Source organism: Cygnus atratus, chromosome 3 (assembly GCF_013377495.2).
Source record: "Cygnus atratus isolate AKBS03 ecotype Queensland, Australia chromosome 3, CAtr_DNAZoo_HiC_assembly, whole genome shotgun sequence".
In the NCBI taxonomy this organism is placed as follows: Eukaryota; Metazoa; Chordata; class Aves; order Anseriformes; family Anatidae; genus Cygnus; species Cygnus atratus.
Window position 1 is genome coordinate 38,216,196 of NC_066364.1, and position 18,556 is coordinate 38,234,751.

At 38.9% G+C, this 18,556-nt stretch overlaps 1 protein-coding gene across 2 annotated transcripts in view; it reads left to right on the forward strand.

The window, feature by feature from the left end:
• Positions 1 to 18,556, forward strand: part of ZNF292 (zinc finger protein 292) — a 60,052-nt gene that overhangs the window by 28,195 nt on the left and 13,301 nt on the right. Inside the window, exons 2-5 of one of the 2 annotated variants that reach the window (XM_035559467.2) lie at positions 2,443 to 2,597; positions 3,666 to 3,744; positions 6,496 to 6,631; positions 16,406 to 16,608. In XM_035559467.2, the coding sequence (XP_035415360.1) occupies positions 2,443 to 2,597; positions 3,666 to 3,744; positions 6,496 to 6,631; positions 16,406 to 16,608 (573 nt within the window). Of the gene's footprint in view, positions 1 to 2,442; positions 2,598 to 3,665; positions 3,745 to 6,495; positions 6,632 to 16,405; positions 16,609 to 18,556 lie in introns of those variants that run through there. The other variant, XM_050709728.1, reaches the window with a different exon arrangement.

Sequence of the window (18,556 nt, forward strand, 5' to 3'; positions counted from 1 at the left end):
GCCAAAAAATGCAGATTTTTCTCTTATATCCTTGACTGGAATACCCCTGGTCTGTGTTTTGTCTGTGTTGTAACCAGGCGTTGGTATTGTGACTGCAAATAAACACATTACTCAATTTTTTTTTTGGATTGAGTTTAATATAGATGAAGTTTTCATTGAGAGCTTGTTTTGGATACTACCAAATAAGAGAATTTTAAGCATGTTCTGAATAGTACCATTAGCTAACTGAGGGCAGATGTGTAACATAGACAAGGCAATATTGAATTTAACTCATGCTCAATTCAGTAGAGTTGAAGACCGGAATAAGCCTAGTTTTGTTTTGTCTTGTGTTTTAAAGTGACGGACTCGTCTCTCCTGAAGAATTAATGTTCTGTTCTCTTCCTAACACACAAAGCCAGAGACGGCCTGCTCAAAGTTGGATTTTATAGTTTGAATTGCATTATATCCCAGGCATAAAGAGTTCATTAAGATTGTTATATTTGCATAGTAAAATAAAAATGTAATATTTGCATATTTCAAATTAGCTGAGAAACACTTGGTTCCGGTTTTTATTCAGGTATATGGGAGATCCTGTAGCAGAAGAGCTTTGTTTTCCAGAGGGCTCTGACAAGACTGCTGATTTTCTTTGTCAGAAGAAACCTTGTCAGAGTTGAACCAATATTGTCAAGAAAAACTTTAATTACAGCTGACCTTAATAAAAAAGGGAAAGCATGACTTTTGGTAAATGGCCTTGACAGTAGGAGCTATGTAAAATGCTTTCACGTTGGCAAACCTTATTTCTTTCCACGCTGTAGCTGGTCCTGCAGATGAGGGGACAGCAGCAGATGGTTTTTTTTACCTGACATCAGCAATGCCTTGGACTTTGTCTCCCACAGTATCCTTATAAACCATGAAATAGTCCGCTTATCCAGGCAGTATAATGAGGTGGCTGAACTGTGGGTCTCAAAGACTTGTAATTAGTAGTACGAAGTCCAGATGGCAGCAGGCTACTTGTGGTGTCCTTTCAGGGCTCAACACTGGTGAAAATCTTGTCCTGGTGAACTGGCTGAGGGGACAGAGCACACTGTCAGCAGGTTTGCAGATGATGCCAACTAGGTGGGAGCACTCAGTACACTGCATATCAGGGATACTGTTCAAGAGGGACATCATCAGCCTGGAGGATGATCTGGCTGATGCAGAGCCCTGCGTGTGGGAGGGAACAGCCCAGCCCCATGCATCTGCAGCCTGGGGAGCAGTTCTCTGGGAAGGCCCCAGGAGTGGTGGTGCACAAAAAGCTGAACAGCCAGCGGTGTGCCCTCACAGCAGTGCCGCTGTACCCTGAGCTGTGTTAACATGACTGCAGTCAGCATGTTGAGGGAAATAATCCCTTTACTCAGCACTTGTGGGACTGCATCTGGGTACTGGTGGGGAAGAATCACAGTAAACGTTAGGCAAACACAGGAGCAGGTTGCCCACAGAGGCTGTAGGATGTCTGTCCTTCAGGATACTCACAGATCTGTTGGACATTACTCCAGACAGCTTATTCTACTAGCCTGGCTTTGAGCAGGCTGTTAGACAACCTAAATCGTGATTTTTCTACCTGTTATGCCCCTGAGAAGCATACAGCAATATTGATCATCTTAATATAACAGTTTGCAACCTGTAACAGCGTAGGAATTGGCTTGCGGTCAGTTGCACTGCCCTAAGCTTGCATAGTTCTCCAACTTAACGTATGTCTAAGTCCCCCGACGTGTCTGAAACAAATGGAAGCCTTTTGTACTTTTGGTGGTGGTGGTTATTCCATCTCTTGCAGAGTTCAGTATGCATCACTCTAATTAGTTTTATTTCTAAGTCATTCTTTGTAGGTATTCACGTGGCAAGTAGGAAAACAGCTTTTTGACTGAGTTTTGGGTGTGTATGGTGTCTTTAAAATGCTTAGTTTGTAAAAAGCAATATCCTGAAAATAGCTGTATTAAGATGGCAAAAGAGGAAAAAAAAAAAGTAAAACTGTTCCTGAAAGTGTAGAAGTTGAAATAAAGGCTTATTAATGCTCCCAATTTTACTTTAGAAGCTGAACTGTAGAGATGAGAAATGATTTTTTCAGTCCCTCAATTACGAATTTCAAAGAGGATGGGAGGGGAGTATCTTTGTTCCCAGGCATGCTCTTCAGGCTTTATATTTTGAAAACATGAATGTAAGCTGAATTGTTTGGTGATATAACTGGGGGAAGTGTCAGTCATATTATTGTATTATCAGAGAATGATTTTTAGGGGGGTGGAGGTTAAGTTTCAATCTTCAATGAAACAATACATTTTAAGGAAAAGGTACATGTTTTGAGAATATGTAATTCATATTAAGGAGATGGACAACCCTTCTAAATTGGTTGCATCTATTAGTGAGGAGTATAAAATTAAAAATTTGTATTTGTTCCTGAATTTTGTTTGTTTTTCTTTTCCTAAACAGACTTTGCTGGAATATGCAGAAAAATGGAAAACATCAGAAGATCCTCTGCCCCTGTTAGAGGTGTATACAGTGGCTATCCGAAGCTATGTTAAAGCACGACCTTATCTTACCTCTGAGTGTGAGAATGTAGCCTTTGTGCTTGAACGTTTAGCACTGTGAGTATTTTTTTCAGTTACTAATACCAACCTGTACAGTATTAACTTTTCACTGCCTAAATAGTCTCAGTTCAGTTCACAATCTATAAAAATTCTAAACAGGTTGGTGGTGTGGTCTAACCCTGTTGGACAGCTAAGCACCACACAGCTGCTCGCTGACTTTGCCCCACACGCACATTCCCAGTGTAACAGGAGAAGAGGAAAAGAATAAAAGCAAGAAAATTTGTGTGTAAAGATAATAATTGTTTAATAAGCAAAGGAAGAGCCAAAGGGGAGAAAGAAAACAGAAGAAATCAAGTGATGCAAAGGCAGTCACTCATTACTTCCCCCTGGTAGACTGATGCCTAGCCGGTTCCTCAGTAAAAGGCAGCTAACCTCTGTAAATCCCCTTTTTTCCTTTTGTGTTGCTGAGCATGACATTATATGGCATGGAATATTCCATGGGCCTGGCAGTGTCCCCTCTCAACCTTTTGTGCACCCCCCCAGTCTCTTCACGGGAGGCAGAGTGAGAAACAGAGAGGGCCTTGACGCTGTGCAAACATTGTTGAGCAATAGTTAAAACATGGCAGTGTTATCAGCACTGTTTTGGTCACAGCTCTTAAAACACAGCACCATACAAGCAAATATGAAGAAAATTAACTCTATCCCAGCCTGCACAATAACAGTTGGAAAAACATTCCTCATGGTGAATGGTGTATCTGAGAAAGAATGTCTTTCGTTGTTAGAAATGGAGCTGTCTTCAGAAGGACTCCTCTGATCTAGGAAAAGCCAAAATCTCTAGCTTGAAGCATTTTTGTCACTATTGACCCACATGCAGTCTGAAAATGCGTCAATTTACAAAGGTTATTACAGGGTTGGACTTCAGTGACAAATCCATTTTTTGTTGGAATTAGTTTTTTAGAGAACCTGCTTTTATAGGTTTTGTGAGAGCGTGCAGGACCTTCTTCTCTTTATATGTTTAAACAAAAACTCTTTTGGGACTTTGACAGTTTGTATGATCAACAATTCTTTATTTTAGTATCCATTTAAAAAAAAATGCCTCAAATAATATTTACATTTGCATTCCAGAAGCTGTATTGAACTTCTACTGTGTCTGCCTCTTGATTTACCTGAAAATAAATGGGAAGAATTTCAGGCTTTTGTACAGGTGAGTTTGGGTCATGAAATAATATTATGTAATATGGCTGAAGACTTGTTTCCTGTCGGATGATAAAGATCAAGCCCTTCAGCTATAAATTCAATATGCTCTAAAGCAATTGCTGTCAATCATATCACTTGTCTATGTCATAGTTCATGTAGCAACTTTGGAGAAAAAATATTTTTAGATGCTTGAAAGGAAGTCATGTTTTAAAAGATACTTGTCTTTTAACACTGTTAGAAATTGAATATTGTGGAAGTTATTTTTTTACTGTTTGCTCTTGGTTATTTGAGGTTTATTTTATGAATGAAAGATGCTTCAGGATTTTTAGATCTTCCACAGGGCAGTAGTTGGTTAATGATTAGAGCTCTCTTTTCAAAGAAGGGTGTTGAAGCACGTTCTGCTTTTTTGTTGACTGGAAGCTAGCAAATGTTATTCCAATTTTCAAGAAAGGCAAGAAAAATGACCTTGGTAATTATAGGCCTGTCAGTCTCACTTTGGTGCCTGGCAAAATTGTGGGAAAGATTATTCTGGGAGTTAATGAAAATTACTTGGACAACAATGAATTCGTCAGTTAAAGACAACATGGGTTCATGAAGGGAAAGTCATGCCTTACTATCTTACTATCCCACTTAGTGGGCAAAGGGAAGGCAGTGGACTTGGATTTGGGGGGATTTTAGCAAAGCTGCTGATACTGTCTCTCACAGTATCCTTTTGGACAAAATGTCCAATGTATAGCTAGACATGTACGCGATATGATGGGTAAACAATTAGCTCCTAGGTAGGGCTCAAAGAGTTGCAGTAAATGGGGTAAAATCAGGCTTGCAGACAGTCACTACTGTGTTCCCCAGGGCTCAATTTTAGAGCCAGTACTCATCCATGTGTTTATCAGTGACCTGGACACTGGGTTTGAGTGCCTAAATTAGGAGGTACTAAATTAGGAAGAGCTGTTAATTCCCTTGAGGGTAAAGAAGCCTTACAGTGACATCGTGATAGATAAGAGCACTGAGCAATAACAAACTGTATGAAAATTGACAAGAACAAATACCAGGTGGTGCAATCCTGGATGTGTACGTATAAGTTGGGGGTATAACTGGCTGGAGCGCAGCTCCACAGAGAGGGATTTGGGGGTTTTCGTTGATGGTAAACTCCAACAGTGTGCCCTGGCAGCCAAAAGGGCTGAGTGTATCCTGGGATGGGTATATCAAGCATGGTATAGCTACCTGGTCAAAAGAAATGATAGGAATGTAAGTCACTAGTGTGTCCTGGCAGCCAGGGGGGCCAACTGCACCCTGGCGTGCATCAAGCTCGGCATTTCCAGCTGGTCGGGGGGAAGGGATTGACCTGCTCTGTTCTACAGTGGTGTGGCCTCACCTGAGCACTGTATGCAGATTTGGGTGCCACGATGTAACAAGGACATAAAACCATTTCAGAGTGCCTAAAGGAGGGCTATGAAGATGGTGAAGGGTCTAGAGGGCAAGATGTATGAGGAGCAGCTGAGGTCCCTTGGTTTGTTCAGCCCAGAGCAGAGCAGGCTGAGGGGAGGCCTCATGGCGGCCTGCAGCTCCCTCACGAGGGGAGCGGAGGGGCAGGCGCTGAGCTCTGCTCTGTGGGGACAGCGACAGGACCTGAGGGAACGGCATGGAGCTGGGACAGGGGAGGGTCAGGCTGGGTGTTAGGGAAAGGTTCTGCACCCAGAGGGTGGTCGGGCACTGGGACAGGCTCCCCAGGGCAGTGGGCACAGCACCGAGCCTGCTGGTGTTTAAGAAATGTATGGTCAGTGCTTTTAGATGTGTGGTTTAACTCTTGAGTTGTCCTGCGTGGAGCCGAGAGTTGGCCTTGATGATCCTTGTGGGTCCCTTCCAACTCAAGGTATTCTGCAATTTGTCAGAAATATGGGGGCTGGGAGATGTAAGGAGAATGAAATAATGATAGTGAAAAAGATAAGATACAGTTACCTCAGGATTCTCAGCCTAAATAATGCAGAAAAAAATCAAAGTCTGATTTTCAAAATGATTCTTTTTACTAGCATCTGCCTAACGTAAATTAATTCTTAAGAGCTGTGCTTGAGCCCGGAAGCTCTGTAGCTTTCTGATTGGGTTTGAAAGTAAAAGAAAAGTGAAGAGCTTGCAATGAGCCCTTCATTCTAGGACCAGTGTTAGTTGTGCATTTCTATTTAATCCACGGACTATTTAGGCTATTTAGTTTACTCCCAAACACAACTCTGGTTCCAGAATCAATCGTGCTATCTAAGTGAAGTAGAAGGTATTTTGGTTGAATTTAGGAATTCGGTCTGCCTTGTATAGAACCATCGGGTGAGGTCTTACACCTTAAATCTTTGCCTTTACAAAAATACTTTGTTCAGTGTGCCCAGTGCATAAAAACGGTCAAGTGCCGAAGAGTTTAGGCAGCTGATGCCACACAAATATGTGGGCAAGAGATTTCTCATCCTCAGTTTTCAGAAGGGGGGTCATATTTCAAAAGTTAGTTTCAGAAATGTAAGTAGCAGCTCAGTTGATAAATGACAATGTGAGTTTGGGATGCTCCACCTCTTTGGTTTCTCTGCCTAAATCTTAGGAGACGGAGGCAGAAGTAACACCGATATAGGATAAATGTTAAGATAGTTTTGATATACGTTCAACTCTTTATCTGGTGGTTGGGTGGATGTTTTGTTTTCAACATAAGGTATAAAGGAATATTAAAGACATGTTCTTAACTTTTTTTTTAACAATACTTCATTTTGTAAAATGTATCCTTCAGGTGGCTCATAAAAATTTGATGGAAAATGGCAGCCGGGAACTGCATATTTTAACTACACTTACTCAAGAGAAGGGAGTGTGGAAGAACCCAATATTGTGTGGCATTCTTTCCCAGGAACAGTTGGATCCAGATAAAGGTAAAATTTTAAATGATTAGAAAAAAAAATGCCTCGTTATTATAATACTTTGGAATATTATTTTGTTAAATAAGTCTTTTGTTCAACATAGCTTGTGATAATTTATAAGCTTTATCAATAAAATACACTTGTATCACTCTTTGAATTATTAAAACAGTATGTTCCTAAGAATGTACAAATAATTTCATGTTAGTAATTTGCATAAAATGTAATAATAGATGGGTATCCCTTGCCATTTTCTTTATAACTTATGCGAAAGGAAGGTTACATACAGGTTATTCTATGATGGGATTAGTTCAGTATTGGTATACGAAAACTATTTTACATAAAATATATTTAAAATGAGTGGCATTTACTGAGCTATGAAATGCAAAGTGGGACATCACTGAAAATTAATTTACACCACAGTTCTGAGATTGGCTCCCAGCAGTTGAAAAGGGAAAGGTATAGGAACAGTGTTAGGCATACAATGATATTTTCCCAATGTTTTATTTCAGGTGCCAGAGATTTGCAATTCAGAGTTGGTATCCTTGTGTTAATGAGTATTGGCTGATTGTTTTGATTCTTTGAGGCTGCCTAATTGGTTTAGAATCTGTATGAACAAGAGTGTCTGTGGCAGAGTTGCACAGTTCTCACATCAAGTAAAGTAGTTCCTCTTACCGTCAGCCTCCTTTTAGCCCGACACCTGCTTATTTCGTGTGGTATTCTCTACTTACAAAAAAAAAAAGTGAACTGTTCCACAGATCTTTTAACAAATGCATCCTTTTAGTAGGACATGATTCATTAAACTGCTATCATATCCCTGCTTCTGTTTCTTCTGTAGTTTTAGTCTTTCACACTGTCTTCCAGTTCTGCCATCCCATTTCTGAAATGAGACGAGTCAACATGTAGATGTAGCGAATTCCTGCTTTGTTCTGTGTTCCTATCATATTATTTCCTAACTTTAGACTTGCTTTTTGACTGAGGTACAAGAGACCAGTGTTTTCTTAAAACTGAATGGTTTAGTACCACTTTGTTTCTTGAGTATTTAATTCACAGTATTAGAATTTTTCCCTAAGACGCAGCCTATTTTTCTTGATGTAAAGTTATGATTGTGTTTTTTACCCTACAAAAATCACTTTAGCGTTTTATTAACATTTGAATGTTGATAGAACAAGTTGTTAGAACTAGTCCAGAGGAGGGCCACAAGGATGGTCAAGGGGCCTAGAGTACCTCTTCTGTGAAGAGAGGCTGAAGGAGTTGAGGTTGTTAAGCCTGGTGAAGAAAAGGCTTTGGGGAGACCTTATAGTGGCCTTCCAGTATCTAGAGGGGGCCTACAGGAAAGCTGGGGAGGGACTCTTCATCAAAGAGTGTAGTGATAGAACAAGGGGGGATGACTTTAAACTAAAAGAGGTGAGATTTAGCTTAGATATTAGGAAGAAGTTCTTTACTCAGAGGTTGGTGAGGCACTGGCACAGGTTGCCCAGAGAAGCTGTGGATGCCCCATCCCTGGAGGTGCTCAAGGCCAGGCTGGATGGGGCTCTGAGCAACCTGGTCTGGTGAACCTGGTCTGGTGGAAGGTCTCCCTGTCCATGGCATGGGGGATAGAAGTAGATGGTCTTTAAGGTCCTTTCCAACACAAACCATTCTGTGATTCTGTGAATTTTGCATTATGTCACTTAATGGACTATGGTCCTCTGGTCTTTTACAATTGACTTTTTAAGTAAACTTTATCAGCATATTTTTCAGCTTGTACTCTTCCCCCTTTTCCAAATACTTATGACAGTGCTGGACAGTAGAGGTCCTGGTAGAGATCCTCATAGAATCCACTGAGTTTTTCTTTTTTTTTTTTCATTTAACTTATAGTTTATCCATATAACAATCTGGTTTCTAATAACAAGATTGCTTGGTATATTTACAGGTTCTGAGGGACTTCTTTTAATGCCCTTAAAAAATTAATTGGATCTCCCTTATCCACATTCTCATAACTCCCTCAGATAAATTCAATAAATGTATAACATGGTTCTGTTTAAAAAAAAAAGTTTATATTTAGTGTTCTGCAGGATTTGCATTTTGCCACTTTTAATCATTTATTATGTACCTCATACAATTGTTGGATTGTTACGCAGTTCTCAGAATCCCCTAGGATACTGTTTTACTAGCTTCATGTCAAGGGTCTTTTAGCAGCAATAGGGTACTTCTATGAGAGATGTGGAATTAGTGTATAGTTGTCCCATATTTGAGTTCTTTTAGAACTCGCTTGTGAATCTTGTGATGAGTATTAATTTTATCAGTGTTTTCCTATAAAGACTTCTCCTGACATTTCAGGATTCCTTTTAGTCCTGAATGTTTTTTACTCAAGGACGCCTCTTCCTATGACTGACTGCTCTTTTGAGCAACTCCTGTTAGTCATTACTTGTCTTGATGGTAGAAAATGGTACCTACCTAAATTACAAAAGATTACGTGTCATGATAAAATGTCATCAAAAGCAAGAGTTACCCCTTCCGCAAAGAAAGCCAAATACCAGTGTACATGACATTCAGGAGAAGAATTCTGAAGCTACTGATGAGTTTCTTTTTTGTGAATTCTGTTCAGTGTTAAAATTGATTTAAAAAAAAAAAAAGCCATTGATACCAGTGTGCTTGATGCTTATGAGTTTCTCTGACTTCTTTTGTATCGGAAGGTGTTTGCATCCCCATTCAGGTAATGATTCCAATGTGCAAAACATTTTTGACATCTGTACTAGTAGTTTTTGTGGCTTTGAGACTCATTAAGCCTGGATGTTAGTATAACTCACTTAGAATGAATTAGCTACCTAGATGTGCTGTTAATCTCACTTGGATCAGTGCTGACTCCAAGCTGTAGTTACCAGGGCACTTGTGTGAAAGAATTGAAGACAGAAGTACATAGAAGATTTTTTTTGCTTTTTTACAAAAATAAATCTTTCTGCCTTACTTTGCTAAGAGAGGGACGCATGAAGGAACCTTTATCTATTTGAATGAGGATGAGCAATGCTTTAAAGAAGAGTTAGTGGCTTCAAGTTATTTTCATGTTGTAACCTCATTCTGTTCAACTTGAAAGTCCAGGTTGGTAGGTTTTTAGTCTGGTGATTGTCAGTCAGCCTTCCATCGCTTTATACAGTGTTCTCATGCATTTAACCAATGTGAACCATTTGGTTGGAGGTGAGGTGCCATCCTGTGCTATGCTGTTTTTTAATCCCTTCTATCAGTGGCAAGACTGTAATATTACGTATCAACTGAATATCAAGAATATGAATAAGTTCTCTATCTACTGCTGTTCTGTAATACTGCATTGTTTTGTGCCCTCTTGCTAATTTGAAGGATATTTTAGTAATATAAAAACTCGAAAGCACACGGAGTTTGCTTTCTTGTCTGTAATCCAGCACTCCCACTGGTTACCACTTAGCACTCTTTCACTGGACAGCTGTCTCTCAGCAGTTTTCAACATCAACTTCCCTGTAACGATCTTCAGAATATTTGTAAACTTTCTTTACAAGACCTTGTTTTTGTTCTTAATATCAAACAGTAAAGGCAAAGTTACAGAAGTTCTCAAGTGTTGTTACACTGAGATGTTATCATTTGGCAAGTTTGATCAGTTCAGTCTTTAAGTAACAGTTAGTGTAAGCATTTATCTGTTGGGTATTATAGAATCATCTAGGTTGGAAAAGACCTTTTGAGATCATCAAGTCCAACCATGAACCTGACCTACTGAGCCCCATGACCAAACCACATCACTGAGGGTCATGGCCTCACATCTTTTAAATACCTGCAGGCAATGGGACTCTACCGCTTCCCTGAGCAGTCCGTTGCAATGCTTGACCACCTTCTCCATGAAGAAATTCTCCTGGTGTCCAATTCCCTGATAGAATTTGAGACCATTTTCTTATGCCCTATCAGTCGTCACCTGGTAAAAGAGACATGGATACAGATTTGTGTGTATACATGTATAAAATCTTTTCAAACTATAAATATTCTGTAGGTGCTTGATTTGTCACCTGTTTGAGTGACAAACGTTGGAATTGCCCTAATTTATTAGCCCATCGGTGATTACGAATGTTGGCAAATTTGGCTTAAGTTGTCATACTTTGCATGATAGATGTTACCAAATAAAAGAGAATCTCCTCTTCGGGAAGTCTTACAATGCTGAAATCCCACTTGAGTTGTTTCTGAAGAAAATGAATCTCTCCCCCTACAACTGCAACATCAGCATTGTCTTTTTGCTTCCTGTTTATGTCTTTGAGTCCTAGGCTGGAAGTGGGAGTTTGGATTCCTAAGGAGCTGAGGGGTACATTTTTTGTTGTTATTGTTGACCAGTGACTCTAAAGATAACTTATTTTCAGAAACTGAAGTGTCAATAGGGACTTGGGATATCATTTGTGGGGCCCCTTAGGTGGACATTTGAGTTGATAGCACTACTTTTAGCTGCCACCTGAGATTTCCTGCAAGAATCTCCTTTTGAGTTTCCTGAATCTGCTTGGAATGGTCTGTCATGAATCAATCTACAGTCATTTGAAGAATGCCCACACAATCTTCCACTGCCCTCAGAGCAGTTCAGTGCCCAAAAAGATGTCCTCCCATCAGTTCCACAAACTTCTTTCTTCTCTTTCCTGAGCCTTGCCCATATATTTACCCAAAAGGAGGCACGAAATTATGTGACCAGCCCTGCAACTTCTTGGTTCTGATCTTGGTTCCTCAAGAGAATTCTCTCTTAAAAGTGTGCTCGGGATCTGTAAATTCTTCCTGTAAATTTTCTTGTTCTTTTTCTACCTAAACCTGTCTCCTGTGCTTTTAAAGAATGTCTCTCAAATTCTGAGTTTTGGCTATGTAGCACCATACATACATATAATCTCTAAAATGGACGCTTCAGAGATCACCCAGAGTTACATGAACCCATTGGGTCATGATGATAGCGAAGTGCCGGTGTTCTCATACAACATTTCAGAGGTCCCTTGTGAATGTGTTGCTAACATTCTTTACTGTGGACCACCACTCAACCAGTTACCACTGACCTCAGGTAATGGGAGTAACCAGTCCCAGCACCAAAGCAGGAAGAAATTGGGAGATATATACTAGACGTGAAAATATAATCTCATCCACATCATTAAATTCAAGATGACTGGACCTGTCACTACTTCAGGTTTAAACTGCAAGGCTATTTCTTTTTAACTGAGATTGCATCAGAATGCTGATGAACAACCGGTGTTTGTATCTGGAGCGAGGAATTTTTCATGTTTTCCTGCTTCATTATCTTACTAGGTTTCTTTCCCTAACCAGTCCGGTATTAACTCTTCACATGATAGTGGGTCTTTTGTATTACTGCCTCCTGAACTACCGTTTTAATTTAGAATGAACTACTGATTTTAATTTCAGGTCAGTACTGATTTCTGATCTTGAATTGAAACTGATCTGAATTCATGACAACCAGAATTTACCTTTCTTGAAGTTGTATGCCTAATCTGGTCAGTCTTAATGCTTAGTATCCCAAAGACTGAAAACTGAAGTATGGCTAAGTATTTTGAGTTATGTGATAACCTGTACAATGGTAAAAATGCTCTACTATTACACTTCCACTACCAGTTTCTGCCAGTGTGGCTTGTGCTCTTCAGCATGAACCTTTTTCCATCCTAGAGGTTGTCGTTTCCTTGCAGTGATCATGAAATCCTCCAAAACCTAAGCCTGTGCTCTCATTGGTATCGCCTCATCTGGTACAGAGGGTGAGTGGAAGAACTGTCCAGAGGAAAATGATCTGAGATGACAGTACAAGAAATGAGGCGGCTGCATTTATTTTACCTCATTCTGATTATCCTTAGAGATTTAAACCTTGATGTCAAGAATTAAGTTATTGAATTTTTCATAGGTTTAAATGTAGTAGGCAGACTTCTGAAGTATAGCCCACTGAAGAGATGTTCAAGGACACAACCATAACTATTCGGAGAATATCAAGGTGGATAAAGGGCAGGCTAGAATTTAAATAGCCAGCATGGAACTATTTTGAGTAATCAGAGCGCAGCTACCAGAAGTCAAATGATACCAACAGCATCACTTAAAATTAAAAAAAAAAAAAAAGTGTTTTCATCCTGGGTATATGCAAAGCAGCCACCCGGAACTTCTACTGTTTCACCAGTCAGTGTGCCCTCGTAGAGGCATCCTGGATTGGTGCTGCATTCAGCAGAATTGTGCTGAGATGTTGTTTGCAGGAAGGATTCTGAGACTCAGCTCCAGGTAATTAACAAAGTATCAAGTACAGATCAGAGTCACCCACAGTGTGAACACACATATGGACTAACTCTTGAAGATGACTAAAAAGGTTACGTCCTAGTAACTGAAGTTCTTCGAGATGGGTAGTTCTCATGTACATTCACCTCCTGCCTTCATCCTTCTTGGCCAGAGCGAAGTTCAGAAGAAATAAAGGTCTTTGGTAGATCGACTTACATCTACTCAAGAATTGGCAAAGCGTAGGGTAGTAGGATTATGAGTGGTTTGAGTAAGGCAGAAATTCATTGGTTTGTGTTCTACAAGTCTTCCAGTCAGCCAAAATGTGACATACGTGTGGACTGTCCACTGTGGAGAACTTATTACTACAAAACCGTGCTCACAGCTGTCGTGCTCTTGTGTGCTACTAATCTCAGGATTACCTCTTCTCTTTTTTTTAATTTGTGTATGCTATAAGCATTACCTGTAATTAAAGCTCATAGTAGTTCTTGTGGACTTGCTGTAGAATCACTTGGTAGTATGACCTGAGACAGCAACTGTGGGATGCAAGGGAATAATGGGGAAATTGTCTAAAATGTTAGATTCCAGTATCTCCAGGTTTGCCAGAGTTCCCAGATCAGAGTACCATCTGTCAGATGTCACCTGCTCGTCTTTTTTCTTGCGTTAACTGTATATTTTAAATGAATTTTGCATGTGACTTGTACAAACAAGTTTGTGAATTTCACTGAACAGGGCACAGAAACAGCATTTAATAATTCTTCAAAGAATGATGCTATCATTAAACTGTCATTCTTACTAAATACTTCAAGTCTTGTACTCACAAAGATGAACTGCCTTGACCTGTAAAGATGTAAAGCAAAGTGTTTCTATGACGTTATATTTGTTACTAGCAATTTGTCTGCAATAACTTTCAAAAAAGGCGACATACTGTAAAACACATTCATAAAATGCAAACAAATAAATCCGGGAACAAATAAAATCTTACACTTGAGGCTGCTCACCACCATGTACTTATTCCCTCAACCTTGGTACCGTCTTTTGTCTTTAAACACAATATGTAGTTCAGTTACGAAATAAATTTAATTAAAACTTGTATTTTGAGTGAGCTGTCAAACATTAACTGTAATGATTATAATCAGTTGGATTAGAATAAAGACTTAAGAGCTAATATGTAGCTTTAACCCTGAGGTCTTCCTGTATCTTGTTGAGGAGATAACAGAAAATGTTCTTATGTAAGGTAAGCTAACTGAAGCAGTAAACACTAAAGGAAAGGATTACTGAGGATTAGTAGATGGAACAAAGTCTCTAAAATATTAAGTGTAGTAATTAAATCAGAATGAAGCGTCCTGCGTTACCAACGTAGCTTAAAGTCTCTAAGGTCTTCCTGTATTGTGTTACAGAAATAAGGTAAAATGTTCCAGTGTAAAATGTTCCAGTGTTATTCCAAGCAGACTAGCTGACAGTAAACACTGTGGGTGAAAGGATTACTGGTTCTACCTGGTAGGAGGAAGAGCAAAGCTAAACCTATCAGATGTAGTTAATCAGTAGGTCAGGTGTGGGTTGACAAGAGTGTGAACGTTTGTAATAAGGTACTGGAAATGACACTGAAGGAACGTTTCTTGTGCTGTTTAAAACAGAAATGTCCTATAATAAACACAAAAATGGCTACCATCTATCAGTTGTCTGTTGTGTGCTGCGTAGTCTTACTTTGTTCCTGCATGGATTAAAAAACTGGCTATATCTCCATTGACAGAGAGAGGGGAAGAAAGAAGTCTTACTTGATTGAATATTCTTACACATCAGTTAGCCCTGGATGATCATTTGTCATAGTGCGCAGGAATCCTGAACAAATAACTACCAAGTTGGTTGAGATAATTCAACCAGAAATCTTAATGCGTAAAAATAATGATGGGGTGTAACAGGCCTGCTTTTTGCAAAAGGCAGTATTTCCTGCCCTAAAATTCTGTGCGCTAAAATCGTTAAACAAAAAAAAAAATGGTTGACCTAATTTTGATTGCAAGATAGTCTTTTAGTAATATCCTGTATGAGCAGCTAGAAGAAGGAGAAACCATGAGATAAAATGAAAGACGGTCATGAATCAAAAGCTAACTAGGCTGGGAAGAAGTAAAGAATAAAAGATGATCTTTTTTTCCTTTCAGTAAACCTCATGTTCAATATACTAATATTCCAAATTCTAGACTGAGTTAATCGATTTTACAGATGCTGGAATTATTTAATTATTTCATCGAGACCAAACAGGACATTGGAAATCAAGAGAACATAATAAATTAGGTGAATGGGCTACGTGATTCAAGTGAAATTCAATGCAAGTAAATTCAGGAGAATATAATGAATGTTTCTACCAATATGTATCAAAAAATGAGCATTGCAAATGCCCAGAAGGTTTCAGGAAGGGGTGATGCAAATACTCAAAGGCTGGAAAAAATCCCAATTAGTAAAGACCAAGAGTTTACCCCAACATTAAGAGAATATCCTGAATCGTATATTTTTCACAAAAGAGTGGTACAGAGGAGGTATTTAGGGAAAGCATGTATTTATTGTTGTTTAAAAGATTGTTTCATTAAATTAAGATATGGAAAATTGAAAAAAAATGTATGCAGTACATAACTTGCTTGTGGAAATAGTTGTCACAGGGTAGTGGTTGATGTCAAAAGGATTAAATAAAACTGATTGTGTCTATCTAGATTAAATAATTAGTTTTAAAATTTTTGGAAGTAGTATTATATCTCATGCTTCAGAGCTCAAGTAATTTTGATCTTGAAGACCTTGATGGCACCTGAGACGTATTCATAAGAGTTGGAACAACCCGTGCTCTGTGCTCTCCTTTTCTGTAGGATTCTTAAGCCTTCCACAGAAGCACTTAGCTTTGGATTGTATGAACAGCACACTGGAGTTTTAACTCTGGTAGCAGAGTATCTACAGGATATAGCTGCATGAAATCTAGCCCTTTGTGTCTCTTTGAATTTTAACCTATGCACAGTCAAATGTATGCGTCCAAGACATGCCTCTTTTTGTAAGAAACCTGGCTGAAGAACTTAAGAGAATTTGACTGCATTGTGTAAGTGCTTAACATGCAGTATTTAACAGCATTTTAGAGAATTTCAGATAATTTGTCACCTTTATCCTTCTATCAAGGTCTTTAAAAAGCAACTTTTAGCAATGGCATGGCACAAAAGCATGAAGAAGGATGTGAGAGCAGGGACTTCCTGTTGTCTTTCTGTAGAACTATAATTAAATGGTACCTAATCATTTTAATTTTTATACGCTTTCTAAATCTGTTTTGTGTGCAGCTGTTTACTGAGAAATTAGAATGAATTAGAACCTGCAGGTAGATAAAAAGTCTGCTGTAGCAGGGAGTCCTTGTAATAAATAAACAAGTACAGTTCTCAGATTTTCTATTGTCTGTGCTTCGTACCTTTTGTACCTGTTACGATTTGCATAGAATTTCTGGGCTAACCACAAATGAGTAAATGTTATCTGTTAATTCTGTAATCTGCTATGAAACGCGTATGTAACATTCTGGCTTGTTTTTCTTTGAAGTGAATGAATTTTTAGTGTTTGAAGGTCCTGTCCTGCTGGATATGCGTATTAAGCACCTAATGAAAACAAAGCAATTAATGCAAGCTACTGCCCTGGCAAAACTGTGCTCTGATCATCCAGAAATTAGTGCAAAAGGCAATTTCAAGCAAACCTACCTGGTCTGTCTTTGTTCAGGATCACCAAATGAAAAGCTAATGGAAGAAGTAAGTAAAAAAATAAAGAACTTTTTTTTAGACTTATTTCTTTAATAATAATAAAATCACTAGTTATAGTTAGGCTGCTTTTTATGTAGAAGATGTTTTGTTTTAAAATATGATCTAACATACTTTGGATGTTCTGCTTTTCTTTGTGTTTAAGGCACTTCTAAACTGATTAGTAATAATTCTTGATTGGAATACTTGTGGAAGTGCAGTATTAGGTCACTAGAAGGCATTTTCTGCCTCTGCCACAATGTTATGTTTAATTTTGCGTACAGTATTTTAAATCTGTACCTCAGTTCCTGTTACGAAAGTGGAGATAATGATTTTTCTACTCTTATCGATTTAACTGTAACTTTCTGAATAATATCTAGCATGTCGAACGGAGCCCTTTAGGTGCTACTTTACATCCTTTCTCTGAATTGAATGGTTTTGACCCAAGTACCCATGTCAGGAAATCACAATTTACTTCTAATAGGAGGTGAAATTGAAGGTGAAATCAGATATTTGATCTAGTTTGAAATATAAAATTCTTCTCATTTTAAATGCAAAAGTCAAAAAAGAGATGACAGCTTTGCTATTTTGCATCCTTTCAGGTGACATCTCCATTTCTCACTCGACCCCAAAATTTTACTGGAGCTTTTTTTTTTTCCCTTCTTAAAGGAAAACTAACTTCAGTTGTCAGGGTTTTTTTTTTGTCTGTCTGCATCTCTTTGCTGTTTTTTGTCTCTTATCATCTTTTATGTTAATAATAAGTATTAAGCATGTTGAAATTGGTCTTAAAGGGATGAAAATTATGCAATGATTAGAGTTGGAAGAGCTTCCTACCCGAGATATAGACTAAATTCTAAGATGACAGCATCTCCCTGGGCATGTTCTTCTGACGGAGGTAGGATCGGTCTTACACTCCCACCTCTGGCTGCAGGGGGCCATTTCAGAACAGGCTCAGTAATCCCAGCAGGAACTCCATAGGAGAGGCTATGACAGGACTGTACTTGTGTTAGTGTACTAAACTTGGAATGTGTGACCCTGCAAACATGCTTCCTTCATTACTCAGCCCTGCCACGCTCCCAGAGCAGAGTGGGCTCAGTCAGTGAATGAATCGTGTGGATGAACAGAAGGGGTAGCCTTGTTTCTTAGGATGTCATAGCACACAGAAGAGTTAGGCTGAGGTATCCCAGATAACCAACCTAATGCAGGTGTTTCCAAACCTTGGCTTGCTTAGCTTGGATTGCTTTGCTTTGCAGCTTCAGTGGCAGCACTGTTTGCAGTATTACTAATTGTTTTGGGAAGTTCATATGTTACAAACAGAAGGCAGATACACTATTAACGTGTCAAGGTGGGCTTCTGAACTGAAAGGGCTAATGCCCTTCCATAGCGTGAGAATGGTAGAAGAAAATGGAAATTCAAGGTAAATACAAGAAGTACAGATCACTCTGAAACACTATGGAGCTTTTGATATCAACTCAGAATAGGCAGAAAAGTAGCATTTGTAGTCATTTTCATCTTAAATTGCTAAAAAATTGCTTGCTAAAAAATGTGGAGAATTCAAATCTGCAGGACGTTGAAGTGCTTAGACTGACAGACTTGGTGGCTCAATCTGTACAGACTGTTGCTGGAAGCTGGGTCCCATACTAATCATGAGAGGCTGGAAAAACATTTCAGGGAAAAAAAAAACACACATCCTTTTATTTTTAAAACCAGCTTCGTGTGTTCTTCCCTAAGCTTTTAACTGAGGGTCTCTGTCTGAGAGAGGGTGCTGAGCGAAGCAGACCTTCAGTCTGAATTGGTATGACAATTATGTTTATCCATCCTCTCTGAGGTTTTGAGAGAAACAGTTTTCTTTGGAAGATGAATTTGAGATTCTTAAGCCTCAGATGATGTTCAGTGAAGGATTATTAGCAGATTTACAGTGTCCATTTAGAGGAAAAAAATGAGTTGCTGTACTCTTCAG